At 41.5% G+C, this 22,140-nt stretch overlaps 1 protein-coding gene and 1 non-coding gene across 7 annotated transcripts in view; one reads left to right on the plus strand and one right to left on the minus strand.

Annotated features, from left to right (window-relative positions):
- The first annotated feature begins 226 nt into the window (after positions 1-226).
- TRNAG-CCC (transfer RNA glycine (anticodon CCC)) lies at positions 227-299 on the plus strand. The gene has a single exon. It is a non-coding gene; the product is annotated as a tRNA-Gly (tRNA).
- Positions 300-17,838: 17,539 nt separating this feature from the next.
- Positions 17,839-22,140, minus strand: part of EPSTI1 (epithelial stromal interaction 1) — a 110,329-nt gene continuing 106,027 nt past the window's right edge. For all 6 annotated transcript variants that reach the window (XM_055541992.1, XM_055541990.1, XM_055541995.1 and 3 more), the window contains one exon: positions 17,839-18,380. In XM_055541992.1, the coding sequence (XP_055397967.1) occupies positions 18,372-18,380 (9 nt within the window). In that variant the 3' untranslated portion in view covers positions 17,839-18,371. The remainder of the gene's footprint in view (positions 18,381-22,140) is intronic.

Below are 22,140 nucleotides of genomic sequence, written 5' to 3' on the forward strand. Positions count from 1 at the left end.
CAATTTTAAGAACAAAGCTGGATGCTTCACACTTCCAAACTTCAAAACATGTTACAAACCTACAGTAATTGAAACAGTATGGTCCTGATAGGAAGACAGACATATGAACAGATGGAACAGAACAGCTCAGAAACAAACCCATGCATATATGGTCAAATGATCTTTGACAAGGGTGCCAAGACTACACAATGAGGAAAGGATAAGTCAACAAATGTGCCTGGGGACTTCCCTGGTGGTCCAGTGGCTAAGACTCTGCACTCCCAATGCATGGGGCCTAGGTTCAATCCCTGGTCAGGGAACTAGATCTCACATGCTGTAACTAAAGATCCCGTGTGCCACAACAAAGATCAAAGATCCTATACGCTGCAACTAAAATCCAGCACAACCAAATAAATAAATATTTTTAAAGGACAAAAAAAAAAAAAAAACCACCACAAATGTGCCTGGAAAACTAAACATCCATGTGCAAAAGAATAAAACTGGACCATTATTCTATACCATGCCCCAAAATAAATTCAAAATAGAATAAAGATTTAAATGCATGACCCAAAAGTATAAAACTATTAGAATAAAATATAGGGAAGGCTTCATAACATTGGTATTGGCAATGATTTCTTGGATATGGTAACAAAAGAAAAAATAGACAAGTGGAACTACATAACTAAAAAGCTTTTGTGCAGCAAGGGACTATCAACAGAGTACACAAAATAATCCACAGAATGAGAGAAAATATTTCTAAACTATATATCTGAGGAGTTAATATCCAAAAATACATAAGAAGTCCCACAAGTCAATAACAAGAAAAAAAATTTTTAATGGGCAAAGGACTTAAATACACATGTCTCCAAAGAACACATACATGTACCCATAGGTACATAAAAAGACATTCAACATCACTAATCATCAAGGAAATGCAGATTAAAACCACAATGCAATATCACCTGACACCTGCTTGTGTGGCCATCCTCAAAAAACAAAACAACAAAAAAATTCCAAGCCTTGGTGAGGATGTGGAGAGAAACTGAAATCTTGTGCCCTGTTGGAGGGAATGTAAATTGGTACAGCCACCATGTAAAACAGAATGGAAGTTCCTCAAGAAATTAAAATAGAACAGCACATGATCAAGCAATCCCACTTTAGGATATCTGTCCAAAAAAAAAACAAATGAAATTAGGATCTCAAAGAAGCATCTGCACTCCCAAGTTCACAGCAGTATTATTCACAATAGCAAGAGGGCAGGAGGAGAAGGGGACGACAGAGGATGAGATGGCTGGATGGCATCACCAACTCGATGGACGTGGGTTTGGGTGAACTGCGGTAGTTGGTGATGGACAGGGAGGCCTGGCGTGCTGCGGTTCATGGGGTTGCAAAGAGTCAGACACAACTGAGCAACTGAACTGAACTGAACTGAATAACAACCTAAGTGTCTATGAACAAATGGAGGAATAAATAAAATATGGTATATACATACAATGGAGTATTAGACTTTAAAAAGAAAGAAATCCTATCATGTGCTACAACATGGATGAACTTTGAGGACATAATGCTAAAGCCATTGGCACTTTAACATAATGTTAAAGCCATTTGGGGACATAATGAAAAAGCCAATCGACATGAAGGCAAATACTGCATAATTCCAATCATATGACGTATCTGAAGTAGTCAAACTCACGGAAGCAGAAAGAAGAATGGTGGTTGCCAGTGGTTGGGGGTGGGAAGGGGAGAAATGAGGAATTATTGTTCAGTGAGTATAGAGTTTCAGTCTGTAAGAAAGTTGATGAAAGATGAAAAACTTCTAGAGATCTAGTGTATAACATTGTACATTGTACATAAAACTAAAATACTGTGCTGTACACTTGAAAATTTGCTGAGGACAGATTTCATGCTATGTGTTTTTTAGCACAATAAAATATATGAGGGACACATCTTAATAAACAATTTTATATTCAAGAAATTATTCATTAAATTTTAAAAACTCAATGAATATAGCAGATGAGAACCAGCTCAAGACAAAATTAGTTGACTCCAAATACATTTGAGGAAATTACACAAAATGCAGCATAAATACAAAGGAATATGCAATCTGCAGGAGGGAGTAAGAAATATAAAGACTAGAAGAAAAGTTTCAACATACATCTAGTAGGATAATAATAAGAAAGAATGGTGGAAAAGCAATATTTAGGTCTGAGTCATCACAGGACTCCAATCACCTGGGCATAAAGTTTGGTCCAAGGGTGAACATATGTCCAACATGCCCAAATAGAATACCTCTTTACAACAGATATATGATGTTGGGAGAGTTAATAACTTGTCACTGGGTTGCAAGATATAATGTCAGAAGCAGTGTATTGTGCTTTGGGTGGTGGACTTAGACATGGGATGGGGCAGCATGAGCTGGAAATCTTTTACAATTCCTTAACTTTGTTCCATATCTATTTTATTCTTTCTTTACACCAGCTACATCTGGGGGGACCCTAAAAACAAAGGCACACTTCTGAGCATACACTGTGAACCCCACACTTTCCTAGGCAGTGGGAATGAGCAAGACCCAATCCATGGAGAACCAGAATGCCAGGGGCTGAAAGGGTCAGAAGGCAGCCTCCTTGCGTCACGTCCAGAGTCCCTCTGCTGTGTCTTCCTCCCTCTAGAGCACTGTGCGCCAGGCAAGATAATGACTGAGAGCCAAATAAAGGTACTTTAACCTCCTCTGGACCCTCATTTGAGTTCATAATGAAACGAAATGCACCAGCCTCCCTCACTCTTGCCAAGCGCTCTTCGGGCAGAAACATCTCATTTGAAAAAGCCTGGGCTCCCTGGGCTCTTTGCAAGGATTGGTGGGGATGAGTTTTGATGTTTTACAATTGTTATGAAAAATCCTCTGCTCACAGCCTGAGGGAGAGCAAGGCCATGCGTAGAGTGGGGACCAAATCATCGGGCTCCAGGCACGCTAGAACCTGAAACCAGATGACTCTAGATGGCAGTGGGGTCTGCTGAGTGATCAGGATGGGGAAGCGGGTATAACTAAACAGGGGCTGCTGAAAATGAAGGAAGATATTGTAAACTAAAGAAGCACTGCGGTACTACATTCTAGCCAAAATGGATTAAATAATCAATGTAAATCCTTTTCCATTTGAGCGAAAATCCCAGTGAAAATTCCAGTAAGTCAGCTCAAAAGATTTCTGGATCAGCAGCTTACCTTCAAGGTGGTTAAAGACAGTCTTCATTTGTATCTGTTGTGTCAGGGTTATCTCTTTCAGCATTGGTTCAGGATTTTTTTTTTTAACAAAGTATTATTATTATTGGGCTTACCTCCTGGCTCAGTTGGTAAAGAATCCGTCTGCAATGCGGAAGACTTGGGTTCGATCCCTGGGTTGGGAAGATCCCCTGGAGAAGGGAAACGCCCCAGTATTCTGGCCTGGAGAACTCCAGGGACTGTATAGGCCATGCAGTCGCCAAGAGATTAGTGGTAGTGGTAGTATCACTATAATTATTATTCGCATTAAAGTCAGCCAGGGCTCAGTAGGCTTGCAGTGAGGTGCTCTGATGTGTCCCTCAGAATCCCTGGGTGTGCTAAGTTATTTCAGTCGTGTCTGACTCTGTGCAACCCTATGGACTATGGCCCACCAGGCTCCTCTGTCCATGTGATTCTCCAGGTAAGAATACTGGAGTGAACTGCCATGCCCTCCTTCAGGGGATCTTCCCAACCCAGGGATCAAACCCACGTCTCCTGTGGCTCCTGAATTGCAGGCTGATTCTTTACCGCTGAATCACCAGGGAAGCCCTCTCAGAACCCTCTCAGAACTGAAAGAGTTCCCCAACTGCCAAGAGGGCTTCTGGCAGAAAGCCCCGTGAGGTGTCCTTCCCAGGGCATTTATGCCCAGTGACTGATTTATGTGAAAGTATAAATGTCTGGTCCCCTCCACTAACTTCAGAGCTCCTTATGGGGCTGGCCTCTGCTGAAGCTATCTTCCAAGCCAGCTTCTCCTTCTGCCTAATCCTCTGTCTTTTAGCCAGAGCTATGAATCCCAAGAACACTCCCTCACAAACTGCTGCACACCAATCTCCATCTTAGCAGGCCATGGCCTCTGGCAATCATCATCTGGTGCCTTCACATCCTACCATGGACTTGTCCAGTAGTGTATGAGATACAGATAGTGCATTCTCACTCCGATGAGATCAAAGGATGCCAAAATAACATATCTCAATTTGCCTGATCTTATTCAGACCCAACACCTTGTGGACAAAGTGATGCCTGGATGCCTCTTCAAAGAAGGGCTTGCTGCCCAGCTGTGGGCACTGCAGTGAGCAAGGTGGTCTCGAGCTGTCAGCTTCTTCGGGGTGTGCCTCAACTGCAGAGAGTGGCCCCAGCAAACATCATGCCCCTTCTAGGACCAGACCTGGTGACCAGGTGATCTAGTGACCAGGTGAGTTTTAGTTGCTCAGTCGTGTCTGACTCTTTGTGACCCCATGGACTGTAGCCTGCCAGGCTCCTCTGTCCATGGGATTCTCCAGGCAAGAATACTGGAGTGGGTAGCCATTCCCTTCTCCAAGGGATGTTCCCAACCCACACATCGAACCCAGGTCTCTTGCATTGCAGACGGATTCTTTACCATTGGAGCCGCCAGGGAAGCCCAACCAGGTGAGGTGTGCATATAAAAATCCAGCCCACTCAGACCCAATAGGGGGACATTCTAATGGGCCACATCTGCTCCAGAAACCCCAATCAGGTGATCCAAGGCCTTGTCAAGCCTGCATCCCAGCTGCACAGCTCCCTCTGCCCAGTCCTGCTTTCCCCTCGTCCTCTCACGGGTGCTGTTCCCAAATAAACATCTTGAGCCCCAAACTTCCTCTCAGCAGCAGCTTCTGGATAATACAACCTGCGATACAACTTAACATTTTTCTTTCCAGGACAGCATATGAGGTGTTCACTTAACAACAAAAAAAAAAAGTGTGTTAGGGAACTGGCAGATAGGAACAGCTCCTTCTCATCTGGGAAATGGAGAAATAGCTGATGTTGCTGCCTCCCCTGGCCCCGTGGGATACCAGCCAGTTGTGAGGTGACCTTTGTCTGAATTTGAGAGATGCCGGCAGTCAGCAGGCCACCATTTATGCAGTCAGTGGAAACCAAGACCAGGTGTATGTGAAACACTTATGGAAAATAAAGACTGAGTGGTCCTCTGTCACAGAGAAAACAGAAAGGACTTTATGTGCTCTTGCTATGGTGTTTTTATTAATAACATTAATGATACCCTGCATAAATCTACAACTATTATGTGTTTATTTGGTAATACTTTTAAAATTGGCAACAACTATATTGCTATTAATGGGCTCAAAAAATGAAAAGGATTGCTTAGTCAAAAATCAAATACTTCACTCATGAAAAAGTTGATGACAAACTTATAAATTTCAAAATATTTATTAAAACCGACCACCTACCATGGGGACTATATGATACCATTGATCCCACAAAAATCAGAAGACACAAATATGCTAAGGCACCAATATCAACTCCCAATGATTTTGCCTGAAGACAATGACCCAACATATACAGTTGGGTAATATATGCAGCAAAACAAGACTTTTAGATGAAATAACTGCTCCTCTACATTAACTCTCTAACATTAACTTTCTTCCATTTTTCTTGTGCACATACATAAAGTGAAGGTGGCTATTAACACACTGGCTCCAATGCAGAAAAACGTTTCCAACAATTCAATGATGCCATTTTTACATGAGTATAATCAGATGGCTTCCCAGGTGGCTCAGTGGTAAAGAATCTGCCTGCCAGTGCAGGAGACCAGGGTTCCATCCCTGGGTAGGGAAAATTCCCTGGAGAAGGAAATGGTAACCCAGTCCAGTATTCTTGCCTGGAAAATCCCATGGACAGAGGAGCCCGATAGGCTACAGTGCACGGGGTGGCAAAAGAGCAGGACACAACTTGGCAACTAAACAACAATCAAACACTATATACTGGAAAATGATTGTTTTTTCAATAACGGTTTAATTTTTCAAATGGAATTCATGGTACCAAAGTAAAACATTTGGAATTTCACCCTGTTGAGAGTAAAACATTTGACATTACTAGAGCCAGATGCCATTATAAACTTAGGTAAATGAATCATTGCTACTGTAAATTCAGTGTTTAAAAAGTTCATACTAACATTATCCTCACATGATAATATAAATACAGATTTTGATGGAAAACAATACCACGGCAAAACCATGTTCTTTCTAAAGAAATTTATGGAGTAGAAATGTGCTTGGAATTAGGTGTGGTACAACATAATTTATCCTGCACTCAAGTTGTCAAATGGTAGCAGTAGCTATAGAAATTTATAAATATTATATCATATACATAGTAAGAATAACTGAACCACACTTTTTTGTGAAAAATCTGATTTTTAAAACAAAGCAGTATGTGTTTTTCTCTTTTCTGGTGGCCATAAGTAGGATTTTAGACATATTTAAGCCTTTGAAGAAATATTTTGTAAATCAATCTAAGTGCCCGACAATGGTGTTAAATTCTTTATAAGTGAGCCTTCTAAATTTGGTCCATATTTTTTCAAAATAGTTTTGGAAAATTTATCAACATCATCAATGAATGGAAGATCAAAAAGCTTCAGTTTTTCAGACTTCCAATTATTGATAACAAGGTATAAAGACAGCAAGACACTAAAATTTGTCCCCACAAAAGAACTAAACAAATTAAATGATTTGTTCTGAACAAATCAAATGATGTGCAAGATTTAACTTTGAAATTCTATAACTGCACTTCAGAATATCTCAAATTGTAGAAACTTTTTAAATAAAGCTCCTATTTTTTCTGTTTCAGACTAGGGTAAAGTTGAGAACTGAAATTTGAAAAATACAAACTTGGCAAAATAAAGAAAACTAATTTGACAAGCATTGCCTTGTAAAAATACTCTCTGAAGAAAGGTACTCTAAATGGAAGCCAAAAGTAGCCTTGAAAATACATAAGAATTGAGAATATCATCCACTTAGAATTTGTTTTGATCCTATTAAGTATGCTAGAGACAGTATATTCTGCAACATAATATGGTCTATAGAGAAGCTCAACCGAAGGTTCATTTCAAATTTATTAGCCTTAAAATGCAACTTTAAAGAAAATTTCAAGTAATTTTCTTCAAAAATGTAACACAGCAAGACCACATGGGGGAAAAAAACATATTCTTCAGAAAAATACAATAGCATGTTATTTGAGATACACGTGTTTTAAGAAACTGATTAAAGGGGGTGAGTTAAAGGGTTGGGGGGGGAATCTTTCAGTTCTGATGGGGGTTCTGAGAGGGCTTCCCTAGTGGTTCACCAGCAAAGAATCTGCTGCAGCGCAGGAGCCTCAGGAGACCTGGGTTTGATCCCTGGGTCAGGAAGATCCCCTGGAGGAGGAAGGAATGGCAACCTACTCCAGTGTTCTTGCCTCAAGAATCCCACCGACAGAGGAGCCTGGTGGGCTACAGTCCACACAGTCGCCAAGAGTCAGACACAACTGAAGCAACCAACACACAATTACTCTGATTCTTTTTTATGTTTACTTTTCACTTTATATAAAAAGTATTTTTAAAATTAGCTTTATTATGGGTGCTTTACAATGTTGTGTTGGTTTCTGCGGTACAGAAAAGTGAATCAGCTATATGTTTACATACATCCCCCCTTTTCCTTTTTGGATTACCTTCCCATTTAGGCCACCATAGCTCATCATTGTGCTACACAGTAGGTTCTCATTAGTTATCTATTTTACACATTGCATCAATAGTGTATATATGTCAATCCCAAATCTCTCAGTTCATCTCAGCCCCCACACCCTTTCCACCTTGGTATCCATACTTTTGTTCTCCACATTTGTCTCTCTACTTCTGCTTTGCAAATAAGAGCAGCTACACCATTTTTCTAGATTTCATACATATGTGTTAATACACAGTATTTTTCTCTTTCTGACCTCACTCTGAATGACAGACTCTAGGTCCATCCACATCTCTACAGATGACCCAACTTTCTTCCCATTTATGGCTGCGGAATATTCCACTGTATATATGTACCACATCTTTATCTGTTCATCTCTTGATGGACATGTAGGTGGCTTCCACGCCCTGGCTATTATGAAGAGTGATGCAATGAGCATTGGGGGGTACATGTGTCTTTTTGAATTATGGGGTTTTTTTCTGGGTATATATACTTCCTAACAGGATTGCTGGATTATAGCAATTTTTAACCTTACCTTGAAGTCCACGGATGGATGTCCCGCCAGAACTGGCCTAGGCCACGCCAGAGGACAGAGACAACCCCAAGGCTAACCCGGCCGCTCTTTTTCGGCACGGGGCCCCTCGCCTCTCCTCCCTGCCTGTCCGCGGTGTGTGGAAGGCAAGGATGCTTGCGTGGAGCCAAATCCTCTCGTCTCCCGACCCGATCCTCCCCCGGGTTCCTCGGATACAGCGGACAGCCTCGCGAGGCCTAGTCAGCTTGCGTCTCGCGAGAAGTCCTCTGCCAAGTGGGTTTTGGGGCCAGGAGGTCGCCTTGGTGCGTGAGCACGTCCCGCCTGGCCCTGGGCGGTGACTGGGAGCGCTCTGTGTCGGTCCTGAGGGGCGTGAGGCCGAGTAGGGGCGTCGGCTCCGGTTCCCAGCAAGGAGTCCCTCAGGCCCCCATGGCCATGGTGCTTTCGGTGAGCAAGCTTTCCGAGGGGTTGAGACGGTAAGGGAGGCGCGGCTGTCATCCTGCGCCCTGCCCACGCCCGGCCACCGTGGGGCGGGGAACCGCCTCTCCGCGGTGGTCCTCACTGACGCTACAGAGGGTGGGGGGTGGCCTAAGTATCAGAGCTCCACCTGCCTAGGTGAGGTAGCTGAGGAAACTCTCGTGCACGTTTTCTCCAGAGCCTGGCACTGTCATCCTTCAGAACCAGCGACTTCCGTGCAGTTGCAAGCCTCTGCCAGGCTCCAGAAATCCTAGAAGGATGCAGTCGCTTCCCCCCAAGATCCCCGCCGCTCCCATGCTACCGTGGAAGTGAGGTGCAGGAGACAGGAGGACCAGGCAGTTCTCTGTGACAGTGGTCTCTTTAAAACACACCGAGGGGCCAGGTCAAGTGGATGGCAATAACTTGAAAGTGGGCTATTGCTCCAGACATGGTGGAAGTCCAATTGGTTGTTTTGGCAATGAGTTATGCCTGGGTGGGGGTGGGGGGTGGGGGTGGGGGGAAGACCGGTGAGTCCTGTAAGAGTCCATGGTGTCTGTAAGTCTGTAGAATGGTGATAAAGTAAGGGAGGAAGAAGACTGAAAGACTGAACCTTGAAAGCCTGTTTCTAGTTAATTCTAATTTAGCACTTGCCATTCCCTCACCTTATCCCCTTGTTTACCTTTGAAGAGCATTTAGCCCACCCAGGTTGTACAGAATGTGAGGTAGATATGGAGCTAAGAGAGTTGTCCAACATTAGCAGCTGACTCAGAGAAGGCGATGGCACCCCACTCCAGTGTTCTTGCCTGGCAAATCCCAGGGATGGGGGAGCCTGGTGGGCTGCCATCTATGGGGTCGCACAGAGTCGGACACGACTGAAGCAACTTAGCAGAGCAGCAGCAGCTAGACTGTCCGGTCTCCTGGCAGCCCAGAAGTCCTCCTTTCTTTTTCCAAATGCTTCAGCTCATGGCTAATGATCTGTATGTAGGCATTAAAAGACTGGCAGCACCAGCAACCTTGCTGAATTACAAATAGACAAAGCCAGCACTGGTTTGTGCCAGCAGCTGCCAGTGGCAGGGGCTGAACTGACTAGCTTAGTCTGATAGCCTGGTCCCAAGAATCTTTCCAAACCTTGACTGCCACACCTGGGGTTGGTCAACTTAGCTATGCTGCTGCTGCTGCTGCTAAGTCGCTTCAGTCGTGTCCGACTCTGTGTGACCCCATAGACGGCAGCCCACCAGGCTCCCCCGTCCCTGGGATTCTCCAGGCAAGAACAATGGAGTGGGCTGCCATTTACTTCTCCAGTGCATGAAAGTGAAAAGTGAAAGTGAAGTCATTCAGTCGTGTCCGACTCTTGGCGACCCCATGGACTGCAGCCCACCAGGCTCCTCCGTCCATGGGATTTTGCAGGCAAGAGTACTGGAGTGGGGTACCATTGCCTTCTCCAGTTAGCTCTGAGACATCCCAAAACATCAAAAGAAACTCTTTGAGAAGTTTTCTCCTAAAAAAAAAAAAAAAAGAAGTTTTCTTCTCTCTTCATTCTGATCTTCCCACTTCCTTTCACACTGAGCAACAACTATATGAACCCCCAAGGTAGCTCCCCTACTCTCTCTCCCTGCACCCAATCCTCCACCAACCACCATGATATTTATTTCTCTTAATCTCTGAAAATCCTACTCCTCCATCAAATGCATTCATTTACCAAATATTCTCCCTGCTATATGCTAGGCACCTTTCAAGGCACTGGGAATATAGCTCTAAACAAGACAAAGTCCCTGAGCTCACCAAGTTTAAATCTACAGTCTTTAAAACTCTTTATTGACTACATCAGGGCTCCCCATCTTCTGAAATAACCACACATTTTGTCTCTGTGGTTACATCACTATCAACACATTCACCCAGGCTAGAAATATGTTCTTGGTGGGAGGTGAGCTCCATGTCCTCTTACTCTGCCATCTTCATCTCTCTCTCCTTAACTAGAGACCCAGGCTACAAATAGAAAACTCATCTCTCACTTGTCATTCTCCTTCTACATTTGAGTCACTCACAAAGTGCTGGGTTTTTTTTAAAAAATACAGATGCCTGTCCTGTTCTCCCCAATTCTAGTCAGTGCTCTGGCTTAGGATTTTAATTATGGATCATTTGGACTGTAACTGATTGCTCTGCCTCTGGTCTTGCCTCCCTCAAATCTATCTTCCATGAGATCTCTCATAATTTATTTAAAACAAAGTCAAATCAGGTCCATTCCCTGCTCATAACCCTTCAAAAGCCCAAACTACTTGATATGGTACACAAAGCCCTCTGATATCCATCATGTCTTACACTTCTTGCCTCATTGCTTTACATAGTTGCTAACTCGTTTTTTCTAAGTTCTGTGTGTATGTATGTCTGTATCTTTGTACATTTTCTAGTTTCCATACCCAGCACAGTGCTTGGCATATAGTCGTCCCGTAATCAATTTTGAATTGGACCGGGCTTCTGCTATCATTTTGCATTTATATGTATGTCTTAAGTTTTTATGGGTCTTGCTTCTTCAACCTTACAGTGCATTTTGAGGGGTAGTCATTAGAATTATTTACAACGTTCCTGTTCTTTTCCTCCTTCTGGAATATTGCAGAATTATATTTCCCACTCCCTTAAAAGTTGGGCATAGTCATGTGATTTGTTCTCACCAATAACATATGAGCAATAATAGCATGCACCATTTTCTGAGAAAGCCTTTAATTATCCATGCAAGACACTGCTACTGTCTCTTCCCCTTACATGAGGAAATAGAAGCTTCATCAGCTTGGTTCCTTGAGGGACAAAGGTGAGCAGAGCCTCCTGCTGACCTATGCTTGAAATATAACGTAGTCAAGAAACAGATATTACCAGTCCACTAAGATGTGGGGTTTTACTATGGTCACATAACCTTGTCTGTCCTCACCACTTCATCCCCTCAGGACAGGAACAGTACCATTTATCTTTGGGTCTTCATGGTGCCATATTCAAATCAAACTAGAATATAAATATTGTATTTAAACTCTGATTTCTGATTTTTTCCTAATTCACAGTGTCCCATTTCAAAGATTCCTCTCTCATCTGTTTCTACTGTCTCATGACTAAAGCACACTTTCTGCTCCATTTTAGCACCATTCTGGCTTCTAAAATGCAAAAGTTAAAAATTCTAATCAGTTCATAATTCAGTGTTGATCATCATGCAGCATTTTGTAGAGAATAAGATGGCTGCCCTCTGATGACTGAGTGAACAGTTCTCCAGCCCCGCTGTAGCAGTGCTCTTCGGGGAAGTAACGGAGGCGGGAGCACAGGCATGCAGCTCTGAGGGATTATAGTAATCAGCTTACAAGGGGATGTGAGTGGTACAGCATAGGTCGCCCTGCATCCTCTGCCCAAGCAGATGGCACAATGACATGGTAATACATGTAATAAAATTTTTCCTCCATTTGCCTTTGTATGCCTTTAAAACCCCTCAGCTTTGAGTATATGATTCTGTGAGAAAAAAAAATCCTCTTTCTATGATCCTTTTTAAATGCCACTGTTAAACAATGGCTCTCCAAAAAGAAGAGAGTTCCAACACAGACAGTCTCTACCTGAAAGAAATGCCTAACGTTTACTTATTCTCTCTGTAATCCTTATAGTAACTTAAAAGGCATATTTTTTCTTGCTCATGTAAGTGTATTATACATTACTCCAGTCATTTCCTGGACATCTATGGAGCTGCCTACTATATGCATTAGTTCATAGGGTTAAAAGCAAAAGGCCCACAGCCTTCTTACTATTTTCTTCTATCTATTAACAGTTCTAACATAGTATCTATTACTTCCTCCAGCATCCACAGCTCCAAACATACCCTTTCATAGGAAAAGGTCCAGCTCATCACAGCCCATCTGTTGAATATTCTGGAAGTTAAAATTAAGCCTGTAGGCACTGTCTCTATGATTTATGTTTCCTAAAGTCAATTACAAACTTTCAGCCAGAGTTATCAAAACTTTGAATTTTAACTTGAAGTTTTCATTTTTACTAATGCCAAGTGCTTTATTTTAGAGGGAAATACTTCTATGTTTACTAAAACTATTAATATAATGTAATTTCCTATAAAGACAAATCTTCAGGTTTAAAAAACAGCTTAGACAATTTTATCATGTTTAACAAAATCAATCTGTGGAAGGAATCTAATTTTTTTCAAGCTAACAAAGTGTTTAGGGACCACAGGAAATATATCTTTAGTGTTAAAAATACATAAAACAAATCTGTGAGCTCACGTCTGTGCTATGAATGGAGTAAGATCTTCTGCCCCATATCACTCATAACCATACCCACGAGAAGTCCTGCATTTTCTTATGATGGGTCTTTGGGTGGGTTTCTGCCTTTAATATCTGTCAACATAACACCAAGAAAAAACCACAAAGGAAAAAGATTAATAGCTTCCCATACACAAATGTTTAAATTCCAATATTAATAATGCTAAAAGATTTATAAAAATTTAAGTATTTCCAACATAATATCTCAGCACAGATCAGATCAGTCCCTCAGTCGTGTCCGACTCTTTGTGACCCCATGAATCGCAGCACGCCAGGCCTCCTTGTCCATCACTAACTCCCGGAGTTCACTCAGACTCACGTCCATGGAGTCAGTGATGCCATCCAGCCATCTCATCCTCTGTCGTCCCCTTCTCCTCCTGCCCCCAATCCCTCCCAGCATCAGAGTCTTTTCCAATGAGTCAATTCTTCGCATGAGGTGGCCAAAGTACTGGAGTTTCAGCTTTAGCATCATTCCTTCCAAAGAAATCCCAGGGCTGATCTCCTTCAGAATGGACTGGTTGGATCTCCTTGCAGTCCAAGGGACTCTCAAGAGTCTTCTCCAACACCACAGTTCAAAAGCATCAATTCTTTGGCGCTCAGCCTTCTTCACAGTCCAACTCTCACATCCATACATGACCACAGGAAAAACCATAGCCTTGACTAGACGAACCTTTGTTGGCAAAGTAATGTCTCTGCTTTTGAATATGCTATCTAGGTTGGTCATAACTTTCCTTCCAAGGAGTAAGCGTCTTTTAATTTCATGGCTGCAGTCACCATCTGCAGTGATTTTGGAGCCCCAAAAAACGAAGTCCGACACTGTTTCCACTGTTTCCCCATCTATTTCCCCTGAAGTGGTGGGACCAGAAGCCATGATCTTCGTTTTCTGAATGTTGAGCTTTAAGCCAACTTTTTCACTCTCCATTTTCACTTTCATCAAGAGGCTTTTTAGTTCCTCTTCACTTTCTGCCATAAGGGTGGTATCACATCTGCATATCTGAGGTTATTGATATTTCTCCTGGCAATCTTGATTCCAGCTTGTGTTTCTTCCAGTCCAGCGTTTCTCATGATGTACTCTGCATAGAAGTTAAATAAGCAGGGCGACAATATACAGCCTTGACGTCCTCCTTTTTCTGTTTGGAACCAGTCTGTTGTTCCATGTCCAGTTCTAACTGTTGCTTCCTGACCCGCATACAGAGTTCTCAAGAGGCAGATCAGGTGGTCTGGTATTCCCATCTCTTGAAGAATTTTCCACAGTTTATTGTGATCCACACAGTCAAAGGCTTTGGCATAGTCAATAAAGCAGAAATAGATGTTTTTCTGGAACTCTCTTGCTTTTTCCATGATCCAGCGGATGGTGGCAATTTGATTTCTGGTTCCTCTGCCTTTTCTAAAACCAGCTTGAACATCTGGAAGTTCACGGTTCACATATTGCTGAAGCCTGGCTTGGAGAATTTTGAGCATTACTTTATTGCGTGTGAGATGAGTGCAATTGTGCGGTAGTTTGAGCATTCTTTGGCATTGCCTTTCTTTGGGATTGGAATGAAAACTGACCTTTTCCAGTCCTATGGCCACTGCTGAGTTTTCCAAATTTGCTGGCATATTGAGTGCAGCACTTTCACAGCATCATCTTTCAGGATTTGGAATAGTTCAACTGGAATTCCATCACCTCCACTAGCTTTGTTCATAGTGATACTTTCTAAGGCCCACTTGACTTCACATTCCAGGATGTCTGGCTCTAGGTCAGTGATCACACCATTGTGATTATCTGGGTCGTGAAGATCTTTTTTGTACAGTTCTTCTGTGTATTCTTGCCATCTCTTCTTAATATCTTCTGCTTCTGTTAGGTCCATACCATTTCTGTCCTTTATCGAGCTCATCTTTGCATGAAATGTTCCTTTGGTATCTCTGATTTTCTTGAAGAGATCCGTAGTCTTTCCCATTCTGTTGTTTTCCTCTATTTCTTTGCATTGATCGCTGAAGAAGGCTTTCTTGTCTCTTCTTGCTATTCTTTGGAACTCTGCATTCAGATGCTTATATCTTTCCTTTTCTCCTTTGCTTTTTGCTTCTCTTCTTTTCATAGCTATTTGTAAGGCCTCCCCAGACAGCCATTTTGCTTTTTTGCATTTCTTTTCTATGGGAATGGTCTTGATCCCTGTCCCCTGTAGAATGTCACGAACCTCATTCCATAGTTCATCAGGCACTCTATCTATCAGATCTAGGCCCTTAAATCTGTTTCTCACTTCCACTGTATAATCATAAGGGATTTGATTTAGGTCATACCTGAATGGTCTAGTGGTTTTCCCTACTTTCTTCAATTTAAGTCTGAATTTGGCAATAAGGAGCTCATGGTCTGAGCCACAGTCAGCTCCTGGTCTTGTTTTTGCTGACTGTATAGAGCTTCTCCATCTTTGGCTGCAAAGAATATAATCAATCTGATTTCGGTGTTGACCATCTGGTGATGTCCATGTATAGAGTCTTCTCTTGTGTTGTTGGAAGAGGGTGTTTGTTATGACCAGTGCATTTTCTTGGCAAAACTCTATTAGTCTTTGCCCTGCTTCATTCCGTATTCCAAGGCCAAATTTGCCTGTTACTCCAGGTGTTTCTGGACTTCCTACTGTTGCATTCCAGTCCCCTATAATGAAAAGGACATCTTTTTTGGGTGTTAGTTCTAAAAGGTCTTGTAGGTCTTCATAGAACCGTTCAACTTCAGCTTCTTCAGCATTACTGGTTGGGGCATAGGCTTGGATTACTGTGATATTGAATGGTTTGCCTTGGAAACGAACAGAGATCATTCTGTCATTTTTGAGATTGCATCCAAGTACTGCATTTCGGACTCTTTTGTTGACCATGATGGCCACTCCATTTCTTCTGAGGGATTCCTGCCCACAGTAGTAGATATAATCGTCAGCACAGAGAGATCTTTTATAAATCAACTACACACACATGCACAAAAGAATATAAAAAAAATTACCAGTAGGCCTAAGGAAAGAAAAGAGGGATTAAGCTCCCCAAATGAAATTTTTTACTCAGCTTGTAAGCAAGATTTTTTAAAAAATAGTAATAGGATTAAGGAGAGTATAGAGCATACTTTTGGTGCCAATAAATATTGAAGTCAACTTTTGGGAAATTAATTAAACTACATATATTAAAATACCAGTAAATGTGGATTCCCTTAAACCACCAGTTCTAATTAAAAGTGTTTGTCCTTATCCAGTCATTAGACAAGTATCTGTAAGGATTTTTATTGCAGGGAGTTTGATATACATGTTGATAATATCTTGATGGATGCATACCAAAATACTAAGCTGTGAAGATCAGCCAATTAAACTTGAAAAAGTCACTAATTTTCTTTTTATAATTTACTCATCTGTATGTCTAATGTTTCTGTAACACATACCTATTACTTTTCTAACAGTTTGTCTCATTTTTATTCTCTTTTACAGAAAATGTACTTTAAAAGCATAGAAAGGGTGATTGGAACTTTGGAATTCCTATCCAGGGTTACTCATAAGTCAAACTGTATTCCAATCAAGAGCAGATTAAATGTGAAAAACAAAATAGTAGGGTCCCTTACACAGCAACTCTTGCTTCTTTTCTGGTTACTTCTGCCTGCATAGAGAATTGTTTAAGGAAGATGTGTTTGATCCCATATGTAGTCTAGACAATTTTGGCCATAAAGTCACAATCTTCCATACTTGGACAATAACTTTTTAACAAGACCAGATACCTGAACAAAATCTTTGGGAATGCAGGATATGGCAGGCAATAGAAGAGAAATTGACACCAATTTTCCCGAGAGTCCCCAAAGTGTGAAAGCCTCTCTTTCCCCTATATTGGGTCCTGGTTACACATGGGGAAACAGAAGCAAATGAGAATGCCAAGCCTAGACAGAAAAACCAGAGCATGACCATGGACTGTGAGGTAGCCAGGCTGGCAGGTGTAGGCCTGAAACGGCTGCAGTAAAACGCCTCCAACATTCACACATTTACAATCAGTTTGGCAGTGTTTCCAGGCCAGGCTGAGGGATTTCATTGTCCCCATATTAGGCAATGACAAAGATTTCAAATGGACTGAACATTTTATATTACTGTCAACAGCACTAACGTAGATTTGGCTGGCAGAAGAGAGGGAAACCAAGAGTGTCTGCATCACTTACTCCAGAGAAACACTGAGTACCGTCTGCTCTCAACCACCGTCACCACCACCCAGTGCAGCCCTTTCTGGACCACACCCTCACCCCACTTCTGTGAGCCCTCCCCCACCAGTCTTCGTCCAAGAACCTGAAATCCCAATGTTTCTCCAAATACACGTTTGGAAAGTCACTTTCAATGCAGCAGTTGGTAACACAGGAGAACTCTTAATGTTGCACAGTATTGTCTACTCTTGTCCAGTTCCAAAAATTATCTACTCTTCCAACCTTCATTCTAAGACTAAATGCAATGCTGCGATGCTTCTCTTATATAACATGGGAGGAGAGGGGGTGGCCAGACCATACAGTGTGGAAAACCAGTAATTCCCACACCAAGGTCTACAAACTGGCTCAAGGTCATAAAAGAACAGGAAAGCCCACTGAACTAGTAATAGGAACTAGGTTGCATGAGCAAAGACAAGTTTCTAAAACACCTACAAACCACATGTGGTATCGACATTTGTGTCCAGCTGATTTTTTATGACCTTTCAGGAAATGAACTGTCCCACTCTCAAAAACTAGAGGAACAGTATTAATAAGTCAAAACCAAAGCCAAATCCAGTAGTGATTATAGTACTACATTTGATCTCTATGGACTGTAAAGAAGAATATAAAAACAAGAGAGAAAAACTCAAGAGCTTTTCATTAAAAACAAACACAAACCATTTATACAAAAGCAGTTTAAATTTTATTTATAAATTTGTTTAAAAGCATATAAAGGATTTTTCTTTTGGTCACATTTGTAGCCTGAATTAAGAAAATAGGGATACAAATCTAAAGGTGCCAGAGCTTCCCCAAACCTGATCTGAGAAGCAGAAAAAAATTAGCTGTTTATAGAGACAGGCAGGCAGCAGCCACAGTTCTCACTAACCTGAAAGCATCAAATGACTCCCTGCTATTCTGGCTTACTAACATGGCTGTAATTATACTTCCAATAAGAGGCAAAACCAATTAGAAAAATAATGCAGCATTTCACTAGCAGTAGAGATTAAATATGAGTCCAGTAATCTGCGCCTACAAATATGCATAAATAATGACAGGGAGAAGAAACCAGTTATCCTCAGCCGCTCAGCTGAGTGGGTGGGGAGTTGGAGTCAAGGTAAAAAACAGTGAGGCCGAACAAAGCTGCAAGAAAGAAAAACATCTCGTGTGGTTTTTCAAGGTCAGTTGACAAAGGCCAGGCATAAGCAAATATTTCTCATGTATCCTGGAAGAAAAAGAAAACGAAAATTAGCACCAGCAACAAAACAGAATTCAAAGCCTTTGTAAATCCAAAATGAAGTTCCTCCAAAAAACACTCTGACTACATGACTGTTTTTTTAATGATTTCAAGTCCCAGTGAAGTGATTTAATTTTCAAGTTCCATTTCGACTCACAAGATGGTCTCTGTCAATAGTGCGTTGGCTTATTGAGTGACAGCTCGTCAGCTGTGTTCTGAGAGACAGGCTAACACGGTGACAACTAATAGTGCTGACAAATGTTGTCACGCACCTCCACAGTTAGAGCAAGGACAGGGCAAATACACACGGAGCAGAGCTACTTCAGTGGACATGTGTGGAGTGGAAGTGCACTCTATTATACAGCAGGAAGGTGACGTCTAAGGGGACCTGGAGGAAAGGAGACACACTTAAATGAGTTCCCTCCTCCCGCCATGTGCAAACAGTCATGTCATCTCGATCAAGCCTCCCAGACTACCAGGTCAAGGTCCACCGAGGTTTCAGACTACTGCTGCTCGAACATTCTGGGAAACTAAAATATCAGGTTGCCTCATGGGTCATGGCAAATGCTTAACTGCCCTTGAAGACACAAGATTCAGAGTTTCCACAGCATCTCAAAGGGTCTCACCTACTGGTATCAGAGAAATGATCATTTGAACTGATTCTTTAAATATCCTACCTTAGATACATCTTAGGTGTGATTCAAAGAAAAGCTTTGGATGTGTTTTCATTATAGATTTTTGATCCCTTGTATTAGATAAATGTATTTTCTATACCTAGTTTGCTAAAGATTTTTACCACAAATGAATATTGAAATTTATCAAATGCTTTCTCTGTATCTGTTGAGATGTTTCTCCTATAATCTATAGGTGTTTCTTCTATAATTTATGTGGTATATTATCTTGGCTAGTTTTTGGTTCTGTTTATTTGTGATGAGCCAAACTTAAATTTCTGGGATAAGTATATACTATGCTTTTTAAAAAAAATTTATTGTTAAATCTGTCAAAATTTTGTTGTGATTTTTTTTTAATCTATGTTTATGAGTGAGACTGGCCTATGATTTTTTTTTTTTTTTTTCTATATAGTCTTTGTTTTGATTCTAAGTTACATTCACCTGCTTAATCCTTTGGAAGAATACTCCCTTCTTTTCATTTATCTGGAAAACATTCTGGACATTTGGAATAATCTGTTTCTTGAACATTTAGTAAAACTTTTCTGTAATATGTGTAGGCCTGTTTTTTATTTTATGGGAAAATAGTACCTAGATACAATTTAAATCATTTTGAATCCTACCTACAAAGTGTGAAACTGTCTCCCCTGTCTTGCAAATAGAGCATGTTGTCAATCTCTTGTATTTTGCCAAATAATAGATAAGAAGTGGTATTTTGGTTTAGTTCTTAATTTGTATTCCTTTTGTTATAAATTCATTGGGTGCTTTAATTTCAAAGATTATAATTTTTTATTCCTAGAAGTTCTACTTTGCTCTCTTTGAATCTTCCTTGTTGTCTTTGTCTCTTGTTTTTGCTTATCATTTCAAAGTCAATATTTATTCCAAATGTTTTATACATAGATATCTTAAATTCATTTAAGTGTCTCAAATCATTTGGTTCTAAATTTCGTTTTGGTGACCCTCAGCCACAGCTATCTATTTCCTATCCTTGTGGTAAGTTCCAGTCACTGTGTTATACTTAGGATATACCACTGAACAAAACAGTCAAAGAGCCCTGCTCTGATGGAATATGGAACATAAATTATCACAAGGAGAGAATAATAGTAATTGATCAACAAAACATCTAAGAAAATGATGTTAGAAAATTAGGCCAGAGGTTGCAGAGTGCTATAGAAAAAAGAAATGGAGCCTGGAAAGAGAATTGCAGGAGCCTGGTGGCAGCATTAAATGGATGGCCAAGGAATCCTTGGAACTTAAGAAAATACTTGAAAGAGAACAAATCATTTGGATGTTTTGGAGAAGAGTATAGAGGGAGCAACCAGTTCTTAAGTATTCAAAGAACAGCCAAAGAAAGCTGGTGCGGCTGGGAGGAATGAGGAAGAACGGCAGTCGGAGGAGAATGCCCGAGGAGTAGCGTGGGCTCTAGGTCTTGAAGCACCTGTAAGGATGAGTAATAGACATCCTGTGGCTTTTACTCTAAGGACTTTGGCTTTTACTCTGGAGTCATCAGAGCCACTGGAGGGCTTTGAGCCAAGGAGTGACAGCAGATGAGTTATTTTTCAGTCTCATGTTGAGAACAGACTCTAGGTGGACGTTTGAAAGCAAGGACACCATCTAGGAGATGGTTTCAAGAATTGAGATGAGCAATGATGGTGGTTGGGATCATGATAATAGTGGTGAAGGTGGATGAAGCTGCAAGACTGGATACATTTTGAAGGAAGAGTCAAGGAGACTTGCTGATGCTCAGCTGTAGAGGTGTAAGAGTCAGTCATGCAAACATGAAAAAGTGCAGACAGAGAAGTGGGGTCAAGGGCATCAGAAGTGAAGTTTTAGACATGTTAAGGTTGAAATGTCTATCAGATACACAAGTAGTGATGTTGGGTAGAAAAATGGATCTGCAAGTCTAGAGGAAGAGATCAAGGCTGGAAGTTGAAATTTGGGAGTAAAAAGCATATTGGTATTTAATTTCATGAGAATGAATGAGGCCATGAAGGTATTAAGTGAACGTAAAGAAGGTAGTCCAAGATGTATCCCTGAGGCACTCTAATGTGGAGAGGACACAAAGATAGAGAGGGTTCAGCAAAGGAGATTGGAAAGCAGTGGTCACTGAAATAAAACCCAGGAGAGTACAGAAGCCAAGTAAACAGTTTCAAAGAGGAGGCAGTGATTTACCATGACAAATGAGGCAAATCAGTCAAAAGATGAAGACTGAGAAATAACCACTCGATTTTGCAATGTAGATAATGTTAGTGACCACGAGAAGAACTTTGTGGTTAGACAGAGATGGTCTAAATTCTGATTAGAGGGTGTTTAAGAGAAAAGGGAATAAAGAAATTGGAAACAGGACAAATACCTCAAAGTTTTTTCTCTAAAGGGGAACAAAGAAATAGGACAGTAGCAAGAGGAAAATGGGCATCAATATAATTTAATATTTACATTTTCTGCTGATGAGAATTTTCTAGTCGAGATGACATGTGACAGTTCGGGAGAGAGGGAGGAGCATTGTTAGAACAAAGTCCCCCAGTGGATGGAGAAGACAGAATCTGTGCCATAACGAAAAGCAGACACAGAGGAAGGGATGTCTGTAGTGAAGTGAGGTGGAGATGAGAACCTGGGCAAGTTTTCGCCTCCATGTCACTGCTTCTTTCACGCAAGTGAAAAGCCAGTGACCACATTGGACTTGAGTATGCCTGTCTTAGTAAGGAATCTTCAGTCATCCTCACTCACGTCATATCCTGAGAAAGTGATGTTTCTCTCTTTCTATCTGTAAGGAACCCAAGTGGAGATTCACAGCTCACTTACCTAAGACCTATCAACAGTCAGGGGAAGCCAGACTCCCACATCCCTCTTCCCCTCGTGGCAGCCCATGGAGTATTCATTTCCTCTCTCCTGTCATCTACTCTTCAGCCCCAGGTGTTTTTCTGTGTATGTGTGCTTAGTCTCTCAGTCGTGTCCAGCTCTTTGCTACCCCATGGACTGTGGCCCGCCAGGCTCCCCTGTCCATGGGATTCTCCACGGGATTCGCCTCCAGAATTCTAGAGTGGGTTGCCATGCCCTCCTCCAGGGGATCTTCCCAACCC

Source organism: Bubalus kerabau, chromosome 12 (assembly GCF_029407905.1).
Source record: "Bubalus kerabau isolate K-KA32 ecotype Philippines breed swamp buffalo chromosome 12, PCC_UOA_SB_1v2, whole genome shotgun sequence".
In the NCBI taxonomy this organism is placed as follows: Eukaryota; Metazoa; Chordata; class Mammalia; order Artiodactyla; family Bovidae; genus Bubalus; species Bubalus kerabau.